Source organism: Culex pipiens, chromosome 3 (assembly GCF_016801865.2).
Source record: "Culex pipiens pallens isolate TS chromosome 3, TS_CPP_V2, whole genome shotgun sequence".
Taxonomy (NCBI): domain Eukaryota; kingdom Metazoa; phylum Arthropoda; class Insecta; order Diptera; family Culicidae; genus Culex; species Culex pipiens.
In genome coordinates, this window is record NC_068939.1 from 9,674,486 (window position 1) to 9,694,271 (window position 19,786).

The 19,786-nt window shown below is 32.8% G+C and overlaps 1 protein-coding gene across 2 annotated transcripts in view; it reads right to left on the bottom strand.

Annotated features, from left to right (window-relative positions):
• Nucleotides 1–19,786, bottom strand: part of LOC120426842 (uncharacterized) — a 261,336-nt gene that overhangs the window by 20,030 nt on the left and 221,520 nt on the right. For both annotated transcript variants that reach the window (XM_052709398.1, XM_039591632.2), the window contains exon 9: nt 17,686–17,844. In XM_052709398.1, coding sequence (XP_052565358.1) covers nt 17,686–17,844 — 159 coding nt within the window. The remainder of the gene's footprint in view (nt 1–17,685; nt 17,845–19,786) is intronic.

Here is a 19,786-nt window from a genome sequence, read left to right on the forward strand (position 1 = left end):
TTAGATTGAAAACAGCTGTCTAACCGTCGACTAACTTACATGTAAACAAACGTTTCTTATTAGAATTTCAATCAACGACGAAGCTAATAAAAAAAGTACGCTTGTTTCTGCAAGATTTATTTAAAATAATTTGAAATTGAAATTAAAAAAAAAAAAAGAAAAAACAATCATGGCGCGCTTGTGATTAGTGGGAAATTCCCTGCATGACGAACTTTTAGATTTTCCTGTTTGGTGAACTTCTCTTTCCCAAGATTCGATCCGATGACTTCGACGATTTGTTGTTATCTCCACGGCAGGTCCAGGCGCGCTTCCACATCTCTCCACGGGGCTTCATAGTAAACAAGCTGGCCCAAGCGTCAATAAGAAGGCTGCTGTCTGTTTTGATAGCCAAAGAACTTAACTCCAACGAAGGCTGTCATTGAAATTGAAGTTATATAAGTTTGTTTCAAGTCAGTTTTTATAACTCCACTATATAACTTTGTTATAACACACCGTTTCAACTGTCATTTCGATTACCGTACCACGGAGTAATATTGAAAATCAGTATGGTTTTGATTTGTTGTTTTCTCTATCATAAACTCAATAAGCTGATATTTTTTATAGCTTTTACCAGCGATATGTTCACAAATTAATCAGTCAACAATCAAAACTATTGCAATCTTCAATAAATAAACATTATTGAAACTCTAAATTCCTCATGTACAAATTTACACCACCTAACAACACGCAATGTCAAGTTGAATATGTATGTTGAGCATCAGTCATATAATCTATTCTCCGATAACATTTGTGTAACAAAGCGAGAAAACCTAAGGTTATTTATAGAATGGTTGGCCGCGCCCATTTTTCAGCAGATGCCGTCACATGACAATGTTAGATAAGCAGTGAAACAAACAGTGCAATATTGTTTTTATTCAACAAACTGTTTTCGAGTAAACACTGCAGATGCGGGAACAGCATCTTGGCATATCAGCACTTTGACGTTCAATTACAGCTCATAAAAAGTGTTTTCAAGTGAAATAAAGTGATAAATAGCTCAATAGGAAGTGAGCAAGCAAGTTTCTATCAAAAGTGTTCCAAAATAAATTGTTTAAATAGTGAAAATCAGCAAATTGGATGGAGTTAGGAGCAAGTGCTTACCCTCCCAAACATGTGAAAATATTCCCTATGTTGTGTGTTAAAGTTGGAAAAGAGTGAAGTTGACTGTGTTGTAACACTTGTGTGGCACAAATCTCAAAGTTACATAAGTCAGGTAAACAAGTAGTGAAACAAACTGTTATTTAACTAACGTTGAAATTTTTTCTCGTATGTTGATCCAAAACAGCTGTCTAACTTTTATTCAACAGACGACAAGTTATGAGTGCTACTTGGGCTTTTTGTATCATAAGTTTTCCCATAAAAGTCTCCATACAGTTTTGTAGTTTTTGGTCAAAAGAAATGGAAACGTGAATAAAAAAAATCTGTATCGTGAAAAAGATTTTGTGATCGCTTTGGTCTTCGGCAAAGTTGGAGCTTGGCATGATTGGGACTGTCCGATTTTATATTCGACTTTTTATCACTGAAAGTTGAATTTTTTAGTCTTTTTTAAATTTTAGATTAATTTTAAAACTTAAAAATGTGTTTGCCCTAAAGCTCAGGATAGTGCAAAATCAAAAATATTATTTTTTTAAATTAATGTAATTTTTCGCCAAAATCATGTTGAGCTGCAAAATCAAATTCAAATTTGAAAATAAATTGAATTTCGTTCTAAAAATTTTAAGTTTTTTTGCAACTTGAAAATACTTTATAAAGGAGCATTCGTCTTGCAAACAATATTTTCGAATAGTAATCCTACATTTTTGTATATTTTGTTGGGATGCAACCTCCAAAAGTAAATTTTTTGTGAAAAATTAATTTTCTCAGTCTCATCTAATTAACCCTCATTGTTCAACTCGCGATATCTTGAAAACTGTTGGTTCGATTTTCATAGTTAAAAAGTGAAACTTTTGTGGAATTTTCTTCTCTTTTCTCTAAATATTAATAGGATTTTTTTAAGAATCAAGAGTAACTTTTTATAGGACTAAAATCACTTGTTTTGAAAAGTTTCAAACGTCGAGCTTGATTTTTAAATTTCGAAATTATTTTTACAGAAAAGAATAGAAAATTTCACAACAGATTCACCTCTTTAAATTTAAAATTTAATCTTTTTAGCAATATCGCTTGCTAAAAAATGAGGGGTAATTTGATGACACTAATAAAATTAAATTTTCTTTAATTTCAACTGAAGGAGGCTGCATTTCAGCAATTTGCTGGATGATCAACAAAGCTTCTTGGAAATATTTTATGATTTAAAATTTAAAATTAACGATCGACGAAATTAATAAATCGACTCGAAGCAGTAGCCAAAATTCTTATTGGAGGCGTGATGTGAGAGAAAAGATTAATAGACAATGTTATCAGACATATAGTCGAAAGGACAAAAGGTTGAATTCAAATAGATCGAAATCATTAAGGTCATAAGGACAAATGGTCGAAACTGAGAAAATGAAAAAAAACCAAAGCCAAACCAAATAAAAAAATATTTCAAAATATTTGTTTTGTTTCATTTTTGTGAGTCCAAAAATTAGTAGTTCATAAAATGACTGAGATAAAAATCTGTGTTCTCGTATCAGCAATAATTTATTTAGTTTTTCCATTATTTTAAACTTAAGCAGTTCTTCAAATAGTTATATGAGATTTTACTCAAGAATATTCACAAGAATTATATAGTCCCTCGAAACAAGTTATTCTATTTCCTGTTATTTTATTTTTTTGCAAGTTTTTCATTATTTGAAACATGAGCAATTACTTGAAAAGTTGTATTAAATTATTTAGAAAGATGTTGGTTGCCGTAGTCTTGAGAAATAGTAAAAAATGTTAACACGAGTCTCTTGAAATTACTTGTTTTATGTGATTTTGCCTATGTTTAATTTTTTTCTGGGGTAAACTTTGGCTGTGTTTTTTTAAATAAAATTTTATTTATTTTAAGCAAACATAAGTATGCACTAATTTGTGTATTGTCTAAGACTATGCCTCTACACTTTTTTTGAAATATTTAAATGATAATGGTTGCATTCTATAGTAGAAAATGTGAGAAACATGTAAAAAATTAAAAAAAATGACTGTAGAAACATGAAAAAACTAAATAGGCAAAGGTAAATGATAAAAAAGTTGGAGAACAAGCCAAGTACTTTCCGAATCAAACACAAACTCTGATGTCTGACTTATCTAAATTAAAATACTAAATATCAAACAAGAAAAAAAAAGTTTTTTGCAGATCAAAAATCTTGTAAGCATATCCGGTAATCATCAAAAAAAATCTCAATTAAATGAAATCATTATCGACAACACTGTTGTGCGGAATCGGAAAAAAATGTTGACGATTTCGAAAACATTTCAATGATTACGAATTTAAAAACAGTGTTACCGGATTGGCTAACAGGATTTCTATCCGTGTAAAATGACCCCCTGAACGCGAGAAAAATTTAAAAAAAAGTCGAAAACAAAATTGAGCAATAAAGAGTTAAAAAGCGTCAGAGCAAACGAAAACAAAATCCATTGCTCTGGCGCTTTTAACCCTTTATTGCCCAGTCATGATTTAATCAAAACTTTGTATTATCTAAGAAGTGATTCGGAGATTTTTTTTCAAAATTGTCAAACAATCTTACAGGACAACTAGTCATCTGAGAGTTAAACAAGTAGAAATTGGTAAGCTGAAAGTTGAATTTTCATATGATTCTCGTGGTATTTTGAATATGTAGATAATATCATATCTTTGTGAAACCTTCTATAAAAAATGCTGGGAAGCTTTTAGAATGCTGTTAATTGCATTGATTGTCATTAACCGAACAAATCTCGACTTTAGTTTTGATAAGGTCCATCGGAGTAAGCGGGATATACTCAATGTTTACATTTGTTTATAGGACCTAATTTAAAAAAAACTCTAGAAATCAAATATTAAACTGAATGCTGATATTCAATTTTAACTCCTTCAATTAAACTAAAATAATTCCATTGTTTCCCATCGCAGCACTCTATTTCAATCACATTATCGGTGTGAACGCATTCCACGAATGAAAACTGTTTTTCCTCGACTACATATTTTCGCAAACATCAAACATTGCGTCAATCACGTAAATCAGCCTGGGCAACTGCAGCAGCACTAATGTAATCAACTGTCGTTTGAAGCCTGCAACTTCAATTTCGAGCAAGTTATCAGTGTGGCATCGTTTTCCCGGAAGCATCGTCATCGCCTGCAGCCTAATTTTCCAGCCCACCTCACAGTTTCTGATATTTTCAATTGGATGCGTGGACCTGAACATCAAGGGGAAAGTTTTCCAACGAACTGCCACCGTTGGCACTTTTCAATTAGTTTAATGAAAGTGGTGTGTGTGTGTGTATTTTAGAGCGAGGTTAAACACACCCTCGTAGATTAGAATACGTGTTCGCTTACGGGACTGCCGCTGTAACGAAATTTGATTGATTTCTACCACCCCTCGTCCACCACGTTGATTCGAAGCTTCGAAAATGGATTTAACTCGAGTGCATTGGAAATGTAAAATTAGTTCGGCAAAAGTTTGGCTGACTGAGCACTTTTGGACACTCAAGGACTTACTCGGACTAACATATGCCGGATCAGCACAGTGGATGGAAATTTACATTAATTTTACCACTTTTCCTTTGTTTTTTTTTGGGAAATCGCTGCATTCAAAAATATGTATTCCTTTACATAGCAAAATAACGCAAGTCACACTTTTAGGTGGGAACATACTCCCATAAATAGAATAATTTCAAGTTTCAACAAATTGAAATTGTTTTAAAAAAACTTAAAAATATAATTAATTTGTAATCATTTACGTCACTTTGCCAAACTGCGCAGCGGCGATCCTCTCCGTGGAGGGACACTGTCCAGCCTGATTGCTTTGCGGTACGGTTGGCTGATGCTGTGTAACACAATTTCGCCCAAAACCCCGGAGTTGGTTGGCGAACTGCGCTGCAGTTTTTGGCCTGTCCCCACAAAGCGGCGGTCAACCAAGGGCCCCTACTACTACATGGTGTGAGGGGTAGTTTTGTTGGTCCCAGAATAAAGGGGGAAATTTGTGGTGGAAGAGGGGGTCATTTGGACAGCCCCAGACTGCTGCAGTCACTGCGGCTAAAACTGGCTGCTGTTGATGTTGGTCTGCAAAAATTTTAAGTGGATCTAGGGTTTTTGGACTAACGAGATTGGAAATGAGCATAATTCAATGGATTTTGAATAGGGGGGTTTCCGAAAAGGCTCTTCTGTGCGGTCACTGGAGTCGAATTTGGCTCGGGTTGTAACACAGAGTTAATCACTGCTAGTACTGCTGGCCAAGTAATGGAAAAGTTATGTACTAGTTGTGGGGATTGTTCTTTGTTTCCTGTTTGAATTTGGAGAATTGCTTAGCCAGCTGTAGAAACAAATTTGTTTGAGTAGTGCAAATGTAATCAAAAAATTAGCATAATTGTTGCGAATCTATTCTTCAATTTATTAGCAACATGCTCAGACTAACAGACATGAACAGACATGAACAGACACGAAGCTTTTTTAATAAATCAATGAAGTTTAATCATTTTGGTAAACTAGTTTTAACAATGGCTTTATTGTAAATATTTTGATAGTTAAATGTAATAGAGGAGAAAAGCAACTCGCGACATAATTTTGAGGCTAGGAATTTTGACAGGTTTGATTTTCATAAAGTATTCGCCTCCTTTTCTCTCCCACATAAAAACTTGGGACAAGGTAGCTGTCAAACTAGGCCAAACCTCTGCGCACTGGTTTAAAGTAACAAACTTTTCAATTTATTTTTAATATATTTTCAAGAAAATTTCCACTGTTAGCAAAATTGAAATTATCCCGGCAAGTGGTAGAGTACAATCCAATGCATTCTTTTGAAACTTTAATTTTACTGAAATATTGTTCAGTTTTGGCTGCCGATGCAAAAAAAAACCAAACTGCTAATAATCCTAATCTTTTTTTTTTAATTGTATAACAAGACATAAAGTTCCACTTTTGTTATATGAATGTTTTGACTTATGACCAAAAAAGTAAATTTGCTTCATTTTCTTGGTGTTTTGGCAAGCTTTACTACAAAAATGAGATAAGAAATTTTTCGATCGATTATAGTCATCAGCAAATTTGTAGGTATTGATGAGAACAATTAAGAAAAAAAAACAATAACACTGTTCAATTAACAAATTAATATGATTTTTTTAGCTTTTTGCCTTCCTCACTTTACTGAGGAAAGGCTATAAAATCACTCGAAAAACGAACTTCTTAATTTGACCTCCTAGACCCACCTTCACGTATACATATCGACTCAGAATCAAATTCTGAGCAAATGTCTGTGTGTGTGTGTGTGTGTGTGTGTGTGTGTGTGTGTGTGTGTGTGTGTGTGTGTGTGTGTGTGTGTGTGTGTGTGTGTGTGTGTGTGTGTGTGTGTGTGTGTGTGTGTGTGTGTGTGTGTGTGTGTGTGTGTGTGTGTGTGTGTGTGTGTGTGTAGGGATGTGGGTCTGTGCACCAAAAAATATGCACTCGATTATCTTGAGACTGGCTAAACCGATTTGGACCGTTTTGGTCTCATTCGATCCGTCTTGGGGTCCCATAAGTCCCTATTGAAAATTATGAAGTTTAGTTAAGTACTTCAAAAGTTATGCTAAAAAAACGATTTTGACTAAAGTCCGGAAGATTGTAAAAAGGGTGGTTTTTGTAAGAAACCCCGTCATGCTATACATTTTTAGAAAGGTATTTGAAAGACCTTTCTAACGCGTCCAAGACATTGAAGATCTGACAACCCTATCAAAAGTTATAAGCACTTAAGTGTTATTTATGCACTTTTTGGAGGTCGGATCTCAGATATTTTGATGAAAACGTTGTCCGGATCTCTCATGCGAATTGTCGTTGGATAGGTCATCAAAAGACCTGTCCAATGCGTCCAAGAAATTGAAGATCTGACAACCCTATCAAAAGTTATAAGCACTTAAGTGTTATTTATGCACTTTTTGGAGGCCGGATCTCAGATATTTTGATGAAAACGTTGTCCGGATCTCTCATGCGAATTGTCGTTGGATAGGTCATCAAAAGACCTGTCCAATGCGTCCAAGACATTGAAGAACTGACAACTCTATCAAAAGTTATAAGCACTTAAGTGTTATTTATGCACTTTTTGGAGGCCGGATCTCAGATATTTTGATGAAAACGTTGTCCGGATCTCTCATGCGACCTGTCGTTGGATAGGTAATCAAAATACCTTTTCAACGGGCACGAATTAGATTGGAGATCTGACAACCCAATCATAAGTTGTAAGCACCTAAGTGCCCTGCAATATGAAGCTCTGACTACCCAATCTAGTGGTATGAATAATAAGTCAAATTGATAAAACACTGAAAAACACCGCCCTTTTGTGTCTTTTTTGGACAGCACCCTTTAAATGTGAGGAAGGCACCAACCACCCAAGGGTGGATTAAGTAACGTTTTTAGACATAAAATTAGATTTTTAAATAAATTCTTCAAAAAAGTTTGTATTTTTAAATATTTTCATTTGTTTAAAAAAAAACTTTGTATTGGGATTCTAATTACACACACTTTGTATTTTGAAAACTACGGGAACTATCGATATAATTTTGGATTCATCCCTTTATTTCCAACAAAGCATGACTATTTCTACCATAGGGACCATCCATCAACCACGTGGACATCATAGGGGGGGGGGGGGTATGGCGATTGTCCACGCTCCATACAAAAAAGATTTAATTTGTATGGAAATTGTCCACGATGGGGGGGGGGGGGGTTGAGATTTCCAAAAAGTGTCCACGTGGTTTGTGGATGGTCCCATACGAATGTAGCAAGATTTGATCTGTAAGTCCCATAATTTTGAAATAAGAAGGCAACAACATCCTTGCCCTAGTAACATTTTTAAACTTACAGGTTTTATCATGGTTCTGAAAACCCTCATACGGCCTAAATAGGCTTTTATGGCCTACTTTAAACCTAAAATGCTACTAGGTTGGTAGTTGTTCATAAATAAATAGTATACTTTTCAGCTTTCCGAAAAAAAAATTTTTTTTTTCATTAAGTTTTGATTTAAAACTAATAGTTTTCGTGAGGTTTGCAATACATAAATAAAAAAAAAATCTTTTAATTCGCTTTGTTCCTCGGTGTCCCAAAGAATTAAAAAAAATATAGTGTGCAATTCACTTTTATGTTTTCAGGTAAAGGCCATTTAAAAAGGCAAATTTTGAAGTGTTTGGAAATGTAGAATGAAAATATCCTGTTATTTTTCGCGATTTCGCGGGAACTGCATAATCCGTGAAATTTGCCTCTGGCCGTGAAATTTGGCAAATAGCGTGAAATGCCGCGAAATTTGAAATATTCAATTAATAAATCGCTTCTTAGTGCATTAAAGGGTTTTTTTTTATTCAAACACTTCTCAAGATTTTTAGCAACAATTCGTATGTAGTTTCCAAATAAAAAATAACATGTCATATTTACAGATTTTCAAAAAAATATTGTTCATAAGAATATAAGACAAAATGCACATAAATTTCTAAAATTTTGCCTAAATTTTATTAAAATACTAAAATTTCTAAACTGCTGAATTGCAGGAAAACAAAAAAAAAATGCTAAATTTGTGTTTTTGATTCTACTTTTCATAAATATTTAGAATTGTGCTTCTTTTTGGAGATTTTTAGCAAATTAAATTTTCTAAATCTCAATAAAATTAAAACAGCTCATGTATGCAAGTGACGGAAATTCTGTAAAAAATCCTAGTATGAATCCAAAACAGCTTTTTCAAATACAGTCATGCCTCGGTTTTGCACGCCTCGGTTTTGCACTGCCCCGGTTTTGCACCGTTCAGCTGCCTCGGTTAAGCACGGCCCAGTGCTTAACTGAAGCACAGAGCTTATGGGATTTTGGCTATATGGGAGACATTGGCTTTAATCGTACGGAAAATCATGCAAACATCACAAAATTATAGTGTTTTGGAATCGGGATGATGTCAGCTATCCATTAAAATTATTATTTCATGAAAATTTTCACAAAAATACGTATTTTTCCTGTATTTCGAAAATGCATTTTTTTCTCTAAAGAAACCAAAAATATATTGTTATTGCAATAAGGGTATCAAATGATCAGGTTTTTTTCATACATTTCGGATGTAATAACAAAATTTTTAGAAAATACTCCAAATTTTCACAAAACTATGTTTTTTCGAAAAAAATGCTCAAAATTTCAATTTTTACTATACTGCCCATGATCGCATAAATGTCCCATATGCATTTTCATCGATTTCGAGTTATTGATGCAGTTTGGTTCAAAATCGTGTGCTCTTTCAAAAGTGCCTATAACATCCAGTACTTTGTTCTAGAAATCAAGAGGAAATCCAGTTTTTTTACGAAAACTTAACACGTAGCCTTATGTATGGGACAAACTTCAAATGCGTTTTTCTCAGCTTGCTGTTTTTGCATATGGGACATTTATGCGAACATGGGCAGTATATGGGTATCAAACGATTGGGATTTTTTCATACATTTCGAATGTAATAACAACATTTTTAGAAAATACTCAAAATTTTCACAAAACTACGTATTTTCCAAAAAATACTCAAAATTTCCGTTTTTACAATGTAGGTATCGAACGATCGGTATTTTTTCATACATTTCGATTGTAATAACAATATTCTTTGAAAATACTCCAAATGTTCACAAAACTACGTATTTTCGAAAAAAAATACTCAAAATTTCCGTTTTTACAAAGTGGGTATCAAACGATCGGGATTTTTTCATACATTTCGAATGTAATAACCAAATTTTTTTAAAATACTAAAAAAAATCACAAAACTTCGTATTTTCGAAAAAAAATGTACTCAAAATTTCCGTTTTTACAAAGTGAGTATCAAACGATCCGAATTTTTTCATACATTTCGAATGAAATAACAATATTTTTTGAAAATACTCAAAATTTTCACAAAACTACGTATTTTTGTAAAACTTTTCTAAATTTCAGTTTTTAAATTATGGGTAACAAATAATCAAATCAATTTTTTTTCTAAAATACGTAGTTTTGTGAAAATTTTGAGTATTTTCATTTTTTTAATAACTTTCGAAATGTATGAAAAAATCCCGATCGTTTGATACCCACATTGTAAAAACGGAAATTTTGAGTATTTTTTTCAAAAATACGTAGTTTTGTGAAAATTTTGAGTATTTTCAAAAAATATTGTTATTACATTCAAAATGTATGAAAAAATCCCGATCGTTTGATGCTAACATTGTAAAAACGGAAATTTTTAGAGTTTTTTTTCGAAAATACGTAGTTTTGTGAACATTTTGAGTATTTTCAAAAAATATTGTTATTACATTCGAAATGTATGAAAAAATCCCAATCGTTCGATACCCACATTGTAAAAACGGAAATTTTGAGTATTTTATTCGAAAATACGTAGTTTTGTGAAAATTTTGAAAATTTTCTAAAAATGTTGTTATTACATTCGAAATATATGAAAAAATCCCGATCGTTTGATACCCATATTGTAAAAATTGAAATTTTGAGTATTTTTTGGAAAAGATGTAGTTTTGTGAAAATTTGGAGTATTTTCTAAAAATGTTGTTATTACATCAAAAATGTATGAAAAAACCTGATCATTTGATACCCATATTGCAATAACAATATATTTTTGGTTTCTTTAGAGAAAAAAAAATGCATTTTCGAAATACAGGAAAAATACGTATTTTTGTGAAAATTTTCATGAAATAATAATTTTAATGGATAGCTGACATCATCCCGATTCCAAAACACTATAATTTTTTGATGTTTGCATGATTTCCATAAGCTCTGTGCCTCGGTTATGTACGCCTCGGTTTTGCATCCCCCATATGCGGTGCTAAACCGAGGCATGACTGTAGATCATTTGTTTCAGAGGGATTTTTTTTTTGCATTTTGAACTACTGCTAACTTTGAAGACACTTTTTTGTTCATAATTATGCCAAAAGAACACATTTTGACGTATATTTTGAGCAATTTTTAGAGTACCGTTGCCGTGAAAAATCACTAGCCCTACTGAGATTGATGACTCTCCGGTCTCAATTAACTTTATTTACGTTTTAGCTGGAACAAATTTTATTTAATGTTTTTGTTTGCCCCCCCCCCTTCATAGTCATATTCGGGCCGAAAAATCAGGGGGCAAAACAATTTTTTTTTCAAAAAACTTCAAAATTTCAATGTGCAATCACTTAAAATCAATTCCCCCGCATTTAGAGTAATTTTTAGCATGTTTGGTTGTCGTCAAATGTAACATTTAAAAACACTAATGATTGCAAAACCACTATACTAGTTTAATGTGCATTTTAAAACGTTTTTTTTTTTCATTCATATGTTGATAATATGGCCTTCCTTGCCTTGACAAAAAGTACACACTACAAGTTATCGTACCCAATAAAGCAACAAATTACAATTACAAATTACAATGGCTTGTTATTTCAATCTTTTTTTTTGCCCCTCCCTTGACCCTGACCAGAGCCGAGGGACAAACACTTTTAAAAATATTTGCATCAGCCTTATTAGCAATAAAATTATCGGTGCCAGGTTGTGATAGCTGAATTTCACATAAATTATCAAAGTTTATTTTCTAGGAGAGCTAGTGGAAAAATTTCGATTTATTTTCGTTTAAAAACTTCGTATTGGTTCGTTATTTGGTATTTAGAGTAATTTATCCTTTTTGGCCAGAAATTGGAGCAATTAATTGATAGGCTGGCAAAAAATAAATGTTTCTGGAATCCCTAGATTTGATAAACTTATCAAAGTCTCCTTGGGCTTTCAATGTCACTTTCGTTTATGGTATTTTCAGTGCATTTATCTCGTTATTTTTATTAGTTTAAGGCAAAAAACTCAAGGGGTATTTGATTCAATTCAGTGCCTTCGGCAAAGTTGTTGGAACCAGTAAGGGACATAATGGTAACCATCGCAAAATTATGAAATTGTGCCAATCATTCTTTTTTATTATTGGAAAAAAACGAAAAATCAGTTTCTTTGAGTGTTACGCATTGAGTCCTAAATTTTCGATAGCCGTTATTCGGCTATCTTTTGACTAAGTTGATGAAAAAAAACACCAGAATTTTTAAATCATAAGCTCTCATTGGGAGTAAAACTGGCTGACAAAAATGAAATCAATATGTAGTTTGAGATAAATTTCATTGTGTTTGCTTAGATTTTATCTTCAACAGTGATTTATTTGTTTTGCCATTCAAATGCTTTCAATGTGTCAATAAATTATCAAATAGGTTTCCCCAGAAGAAACATTTCATCGTATTGCCAATTCAAGATCAAACTTTTCTGCGGCCCGCCCAAGTAGTTGTAACAAGTAGCGCTTTCGAGGAAAAACAACTTGCTAAACAGGCATCTCTCCCCGAAGCATCATTTTGTTGACAAGAACTCACTTGCTCAGACAAGCTTCCTTCCCGCAGACATGTTTCAACATACGTTGGGAAAACTGATTCAAACTGCTCGAAAAAAAAACCCGGATCCCCACCCGTGGAAACTTTTCCAATTTTGCTTATAATGAGATAACTTTATCATTTTCCTTTATAGATAATACACAGCAAAGTAGCAACTAGCTGGAAGAGAAGCTGCGTCTGGTAATGCCGCTCAGAAGACCTCCAGCCGCAATCACATGCGGCTTTTTTCCGCCCGGGCAGATGCTTAAAAAGCCAGTTCTACACCCACCCCCCCACTGAAAGCTCAGCCGTCTGCCAAGTTTCGTTTCCGGTCGAAAGCGTTATTTTCGCGCCGCCATAGTTTTCAATTATGTTGCTCGTTTCTCAGAGCAACGGGACAAGTGGCTTGGTGGGAAATTTTGGGGCTGTAAATGGTCAAAATTCTTGAATAACGTTTTTTGACCAAATCATAACCTATTTACTTTTTCCACAAGAATTTATACTTTAAATATATTTACCAACATTTAACATCATTTTTCCCATGGTTCTGTAAAATAACGCTTCAAGAATTCAAAAATAAAAGAAGCTACATTTGAAACTTCCCGAAGAAGTTATTACTTGGAACGAGCCAGTTGAAAAGTTGTGCCTCAAAACTCCGTTTTCGGCTCTGTCTGCGACGGTCTGTTTTTTTGGTGAAAATGATTGAAGTGATTTGGAGAGGCTTCCCCCGAAAGACTCCCGTCGTCGCAAACTTGGATCGAAATCAATCTGAGTGCCGAAAAGTTGTCGGTGGCTTTTCCTTCTTGGAAACCCCTCATCCAATGTAGTCACGTGGTGGCCTGTTAAAGTGGCCACTTTCATGCTCTAGAAGTGAAGCTTTTTTGTCCAGTGAAAAGCGCACTCATTAGAGATGAATTCAGCTTTTTTTTCTCGGTAAAACACAACTGCTATGGGAAAAATCTGTAAAAAAAAACATAAAATATAGTTTCCCACAAATTATGGCTAGTTTCGCAGCCAACAATTGCCGTTCTTGTTCCATTTTTCATGTTGGCTGACAGGAAGGGAGCGCAAAAACGACCACAGCAGCAAATGGCTGGTCGGTGGTAAAGTTTTGCTCACGCAATTGAAATTCGCTTTCCATGATAATGTAGAGTTGAGGTTATGAAAAATCCGCACTCAGATGGTAGGATCAGGATGGGCTAAAAGTTGAATTAATCATAGATAAATCAAAATATTATTTGAAAACCCATTTTAGTTCAAACATATTTTTAAGACATTCAAATATTTTTTTTTTAAACTTCAAATTGCGTTTCAACATTGTTAGGCATTTTTTTTTAATGGGGAAGGGTGAGGAGGAGAAGGTATTTATTTTTAAATTAAGAAAAAACTAAAAAAACAGCCCAAGGTTTCAATAGTTTAATGAAAATTGTTTTTAATGCATTTTACACCAGTCCAGTTGTTTCGCAATCATAAGTTTCCAAAATATGTAAGTATTGACGAAACACTTTAATTTTTTAGCAGGAATAAATAGTTTTTGCTGTGCTGTACATTGGAATTTCATGAAAATTCAAAATATTTTAAAAAAGCCCAAGCATGCTGAGTATGATTATCAATGCAGAAAAATGCATTTCAGACTGTATTCAGTTGATAAGACATCTTTTTTCATTGAAATTTTCAAGTTTAAAAAAATGCCCCCTGATTTTTCGAAACAATTTTGAAAAGGGGCGGGGGAAAGGAGGGGGGCGACATAAACTTTGAAAAAAATATGTGCAACGGCCTAAATTTAAAACATTAACTCGTATCTGATTGTTGAATTAAAAACCTATTGTTCAGCAACTCTCAGGTTTTAAGCTTTTTTAATTTTTCGATTTTATTTAGTGAAACAAAAGTGCCAATTTTTGAGCAATAGAACATGACTGACATACTTATTTGGGCTATGATCTTTTAAAAAATAGTATTTATAGTATTTTTTTTTTATAAAAAAAGATGCAGTGGAAAAATACTCAAAAAAATATTGTTTATGCAATTATGCAATTTATGAAACTGTTTACTTTTCCTGTCAATCTGGAACGACGAAACGGCCTACTTTTCTTTACCAAAAATAGAAGATTCGAATAATTTTTTTTAAATAAATTTATTATTTATTTTATGACTATTTTTAAGAAAATTGTTTAAAAAAATATTTTTTTCGAATTACATTCTTGTCTTTCTTTCAAAATGTATATTTTTTAAAATTTACAATTTCTCTACATTTAACTTGGAAACTATTGATCCGATATTTAATCTGAAAAAAATAATCATTCATTATTTTTACTTCATTCATTAAATGATGTTGATAATAATAAATAATTTATAATATTTAAGAAAATAAGGGCAAATTGGGAAACACTCCGGAAAGATTTTTTTTATTTTTTAAATTCTCTGCAAGGCCATATTTCAGCAACCAAAGGTCGAATCAACAATCTCAAAAAATTAAAATTGTAGACAAATTTCTCAGATACTTTAAAATATGCTTTCAAAAATAGACGAAGAAAAAAACTTTTTTTTTTCGATTCAACTTCTTAAATAAAACGTAACTCAAAAAATCATATTTGAATATGGTCAACAGCGTCGGAAAAAAAATTTAAAAACCAAAAAAAATAATCACCCACAAATATTAAAAAGTGTAGGAATTCGTTTCGTTTTTCTTTAAAATATTAATGCTTATGAAATATATAAATGTTTACTTCTTGATTTCATTACTTACCTTGAGACATTTTTTTTTTTAATTTTGACAAAGTATTTGCAGCTGTTATTTTTCAGGGTGATAAGTTTGCTTTTTTTTAGATTTTTTTACGAAGCTCAATTGCTAATAAGTTGTTCCGAAAAGAATAATATTATTTTTTTCCTACTCATTTCAATATTAATTTTATTCAAGTTCATCAAAAAAGAAAAACTAAATTCTTCAGTAAACACAGTAAAAACTGATAGAAATCTAAAATTAGTTTTTTTTATGTACACAGCAAAAAATCCGATGGTAAAATAACATTAAAAAGCATGCACATTACCTTCGTCAAAATAAACACTTATTATTACACACTGCATGTACAATTTTTGCAAACACAAAAAAAAAGTTGCATCCGACGAGATTCAAACCCAGCACCGACAGTAGGGACTGGCGCCTTAGCCCACTCGGCCATCAGACCGATGGAAAGTTGTAAGGATAAACGCATATATGAGCTTGACATTTCGGTCAAGTAGGTTACCAATACTGATGGGCTACATATTTAAGGGTGTAAAATCACATAAAATTGCGTAAAATAATGCAATGTTTATTATACACCCACGCCTTTTACATGCAGCTGGATTACTACTTTTTTGGCTGTGTACTATTGAAGCCAATATTCCAAGTCTGGAGTTTTTTTTTTTTTTTCAAAAGGTCCTATAAACCAAATTTACAATATCCCTGACTTAAGGCAGTATCAAAAACACCTTAAAAGAAAAAAAAATTTTGTTTATTGAACCTTTTAAAACAACTCCAGATGCTTTCGAATATTTCATATTGTCTCAAAATGGATAATTTGATTTTCTTTTATCCTGTTTTTTAACGAAATAGTTCAACCTCAAAAAGCATTTATTTTGGAATGATATGAATTTAATTTAAACAAAAAGAATGTTTTAAATTAATTCGGAACAAAAATATGAAATTGAAAACAAAAATCCCAATAATACGTTGAGCTACAGTCATCCTACATATTCGGAACACTTTTGTGATAATTTGTCAATAAAATGCCAATGCAGCTTTTCTGTTGACCCTACTATTTTCAGGACTTTCATATGGACATTTTCTTGCTATTTCACTAGTAAATGTAGTACTTTTTGAACAAAAAACCTCATTTAAAGACTATGTTATCCATAGCAACAAAACACAGCCTCCAAATTGCCTGTTCCATAATTGTGGGATGATATTGTGCCTCCCACAATTGTGGAACACCTGAATTTAACAGATATTTTTACAAAAAAAGTTATCAGACCATTTATAAAACATAACTAAGCTTGAGTTTCGTTGGTGTCAGTGCGTGAAGTCATTATTTTGTAAAAAATATGTGCTCCTGGGAAGAACCAAAGTTTGTTTACATCCGTAAGAAAAAAGTGTTCCGAATTTGTAGATTTCAAGGGTAAATGTTAAAATGTTAAAATTTATATATATATATATATATATATATATATATATATATATATATATATATATATATATATATATATATATAGCTTATTTTGTTGAATTTAGACACTCAAAATATTTATTTAAACTCCATGAATAGCCTAAAGGGCCAGCCATTGAACTATTTTGAAAAGTCGTTGTGAGCCGGATGATTTTTTTTCGATTTGTTCTGTTTTCTGAAATGAATTTATCAAAATATTATTTTTATTTAAACAAACCTCACTCATTGACAATGGAATCTTTACCCCCCCTCAAAAAGCAGTAAAATTTCTTGTTCATTGTTCGCCGTGTGAAAATTATAATTAATTTAATTTGTGCGCCATTCTTTATGCAATTCTTGAGCAAACTTTTCCCTCGGCATTCAGCGCACACGACGAATGGTCCAGAAGACGAGCGGGAAGCAGGAAAAGTCTTGTCAGAGGAAAATCCGCATCAACGAACCAGATTTGCGTTGCTCAAAGTGGTGGTTTTCACGGAGGTTTGGCTGCTGCAGCAGGTCGTCGGTAGTGCGTTAATTCTTGCACTAATAAGATCTTATCCGACCCGGAATCTAACCGCTTACACAAAAGGATCAACTTTTATGAGCCAATCCCGATTACTTTCCCGGATAAAGTTGCGGGTAAGGAAAGGGCGTAGTGCAAGTGCACATGTTTTACATGAGCTTGGGAAAAGTTTACCACGTGCCTCAAAAGCTCACGGCACTGGAAGGAAGCGGGAAACTTTGAGATGGAGCAACCGTTTCTTTAACTTAAATTTTAAGTGGAAATTATTTAATTTTGAATGTTTAATTTGTAGTTTGTGAACCTAGAGTTGTTGCATATGACGGTAGATTTTAATCAATTGATAGAAACTTCTGATAAAAAGTTCAACCCAAAATCCAATTAGTTTACAGAAAATTTCAATTAAAAACTTGAGGGAACGTTATTTTTCTCAAGTATTCTGTTCAAACTGTTAAAATCCAGAAAACACTAGAAACATCATCAATCTTCAATAAACTTCAGCCCCATACTCACCTCGAGACAACCCTCGGCAGCCAGTCACCGCCGCAGTACTTGGCCAGCACCGGATCGTTGGTGCTGCTGCCGTCGTAGAAGATCAGATGGTCACGCTCGCCGGTGCAGTCGGACCACGCCCGGACCGCCCGGGATGTCTTGTTCATGCTGGCAATCGACCTGTAACGAGAGAGGGGAAGCAAAACATGAGTTATTATGTGAGGAAAACATAGTTTGATGAAGATGATTCCTGAAATTTCGCTTCATCATTGATTGAGTTCAATTGTTATGATTTTCTTTGTTAGATGAAGTTACTTCATAAAAAAAAAAAAATCAAAATTCAAACTATTATTTTAACTGTATGGTTTCTCCAAATTCCTTTTGTTTATTCCAACTCTATTTTCAAATCGGTTTAATTTGTGATTAACCTGGAAACAATAAATAAACATAGCATCGATTCCACGTCAAACAACCAAGATCGAAATTACCAAAACGACCAAAATTACCCAAATGACCAAAACGACCGAAAATCCAAAATGACCAAAATGACCCAAATGACCCAAATTACCAAAATAACCAAAATTACCAAAATTACTAAAATGACCTAAATGGCAGAAATGACCAAAATGACCAAAATGACCAAAATGACCAAAATGACCAAAATTACCAAAATTACCTAAATTACCAAAATTATCAAAATAACCAAAATGACCAAAATGAACCAAATAATTTTGGTAATTTTGGTAATTTTGGTAATTTTGGTAATTTTGGTAATTTTGGTAATTTTGGTCATTTTAGTAATTTTGGTGATTTTGGTAATTTTGGTAATTTTGGTAATTTTGGTAATTTTGGTCATTTTGGTCATTTGGGTTATTTTGGTTATTTTGATCATTTTGGTCATTTTGGTCATTTTGGTCATTTTGGTAATTTTGGTAATTTTGGTCATTTTGGTAATTTTGGTCATTTTGGTAATTTTGGTCATTTTGGTAATTTTGGTAATTTTGGTCATTTTGATAATTTTGGTCATTTTGGTAATTTTGGTGATTTTGGTAATTTTGGTAATTCTGGTAATTTTGGTCATTTTAGTTATTTCGGTCATATCGGTCATTTCGGTCATTTCGGTCATTTCGGTCATTTTGGTCACTTGGTCATTTTGGTCATTTTGGTCATTTTGGTCATTTTGGTCATTTTAGTAATTTGGGTCATTTTGGTCAAGGTCAAGTTTTGGTCATTTTGATCATTTTGGTCATTTTGGTCATTTTGGACATTTTGGTCATTTTGGTCATTTTGGTCATTATGGTCATTTTGGTAATTTGGGTCATTTGGGTAATTTTGGTCAAGGTCAAGTTTTGGTCATTTTGATCGTTTTGGTCGTTTTGGTCATTTTGGTCATTTTGGTCATTTTGGTCAGTTTGGTCATTTTGTTCATTTCTGCCATTTAGGTCATTTAGGTCATTTTGGTAATTTTGGTAATTTTGGTAATTTTGGTAATTTTAGTCATTTTGGTCATTTTGGTCATTTTGGTCATTTTGGTCATTTTGGTCATTTTGGTCATTTTGGTCATTTTGGTCATTTGGGTTATTTGGGTCATTTTGGTCATTTTGGTCATTTTGGTCATTTTGGTAATTTGGGTCATTTGGGTCATTTTGGTCAAGGTCAAGTTTTGGTCATTTTGATCATTTTGGTCGTTTTGGTCATTTTGGTCATTTTGGTCATTTTGGTCAGTTTGGTCATTTTGGTCATTTCTGCCATTTAGGTCATTTTGGTAATTTTGGTAATTTTGGTAATTTTGGTAATTTTGGTCATTTTGGTCATTTTGGTCATTTGGGTTATTTGGGTCATTTTGGTCTTTTTGGTCATTTTGGTCATTTTGGTCATTTTGGTCATTTTGGTCATTTTGGTCATTTTGGTCATTTTGGTCATTTTGGTCATTTTGGTCATTTTGGTTATTTTGGTAATTTTGGTAATTTTGGTAATTTTGGTAATTTTGGTAATTTTGGTAATTTTGGTAATTTTGGTAATTTTGGTCATTTTGGTAATTTTGGTAATTTTGGCCATTTTGATAATTTTGGTCATTTTGGTAATTTTGGTGATTTTGGTAATTTTGGTAATTTTGGTAATT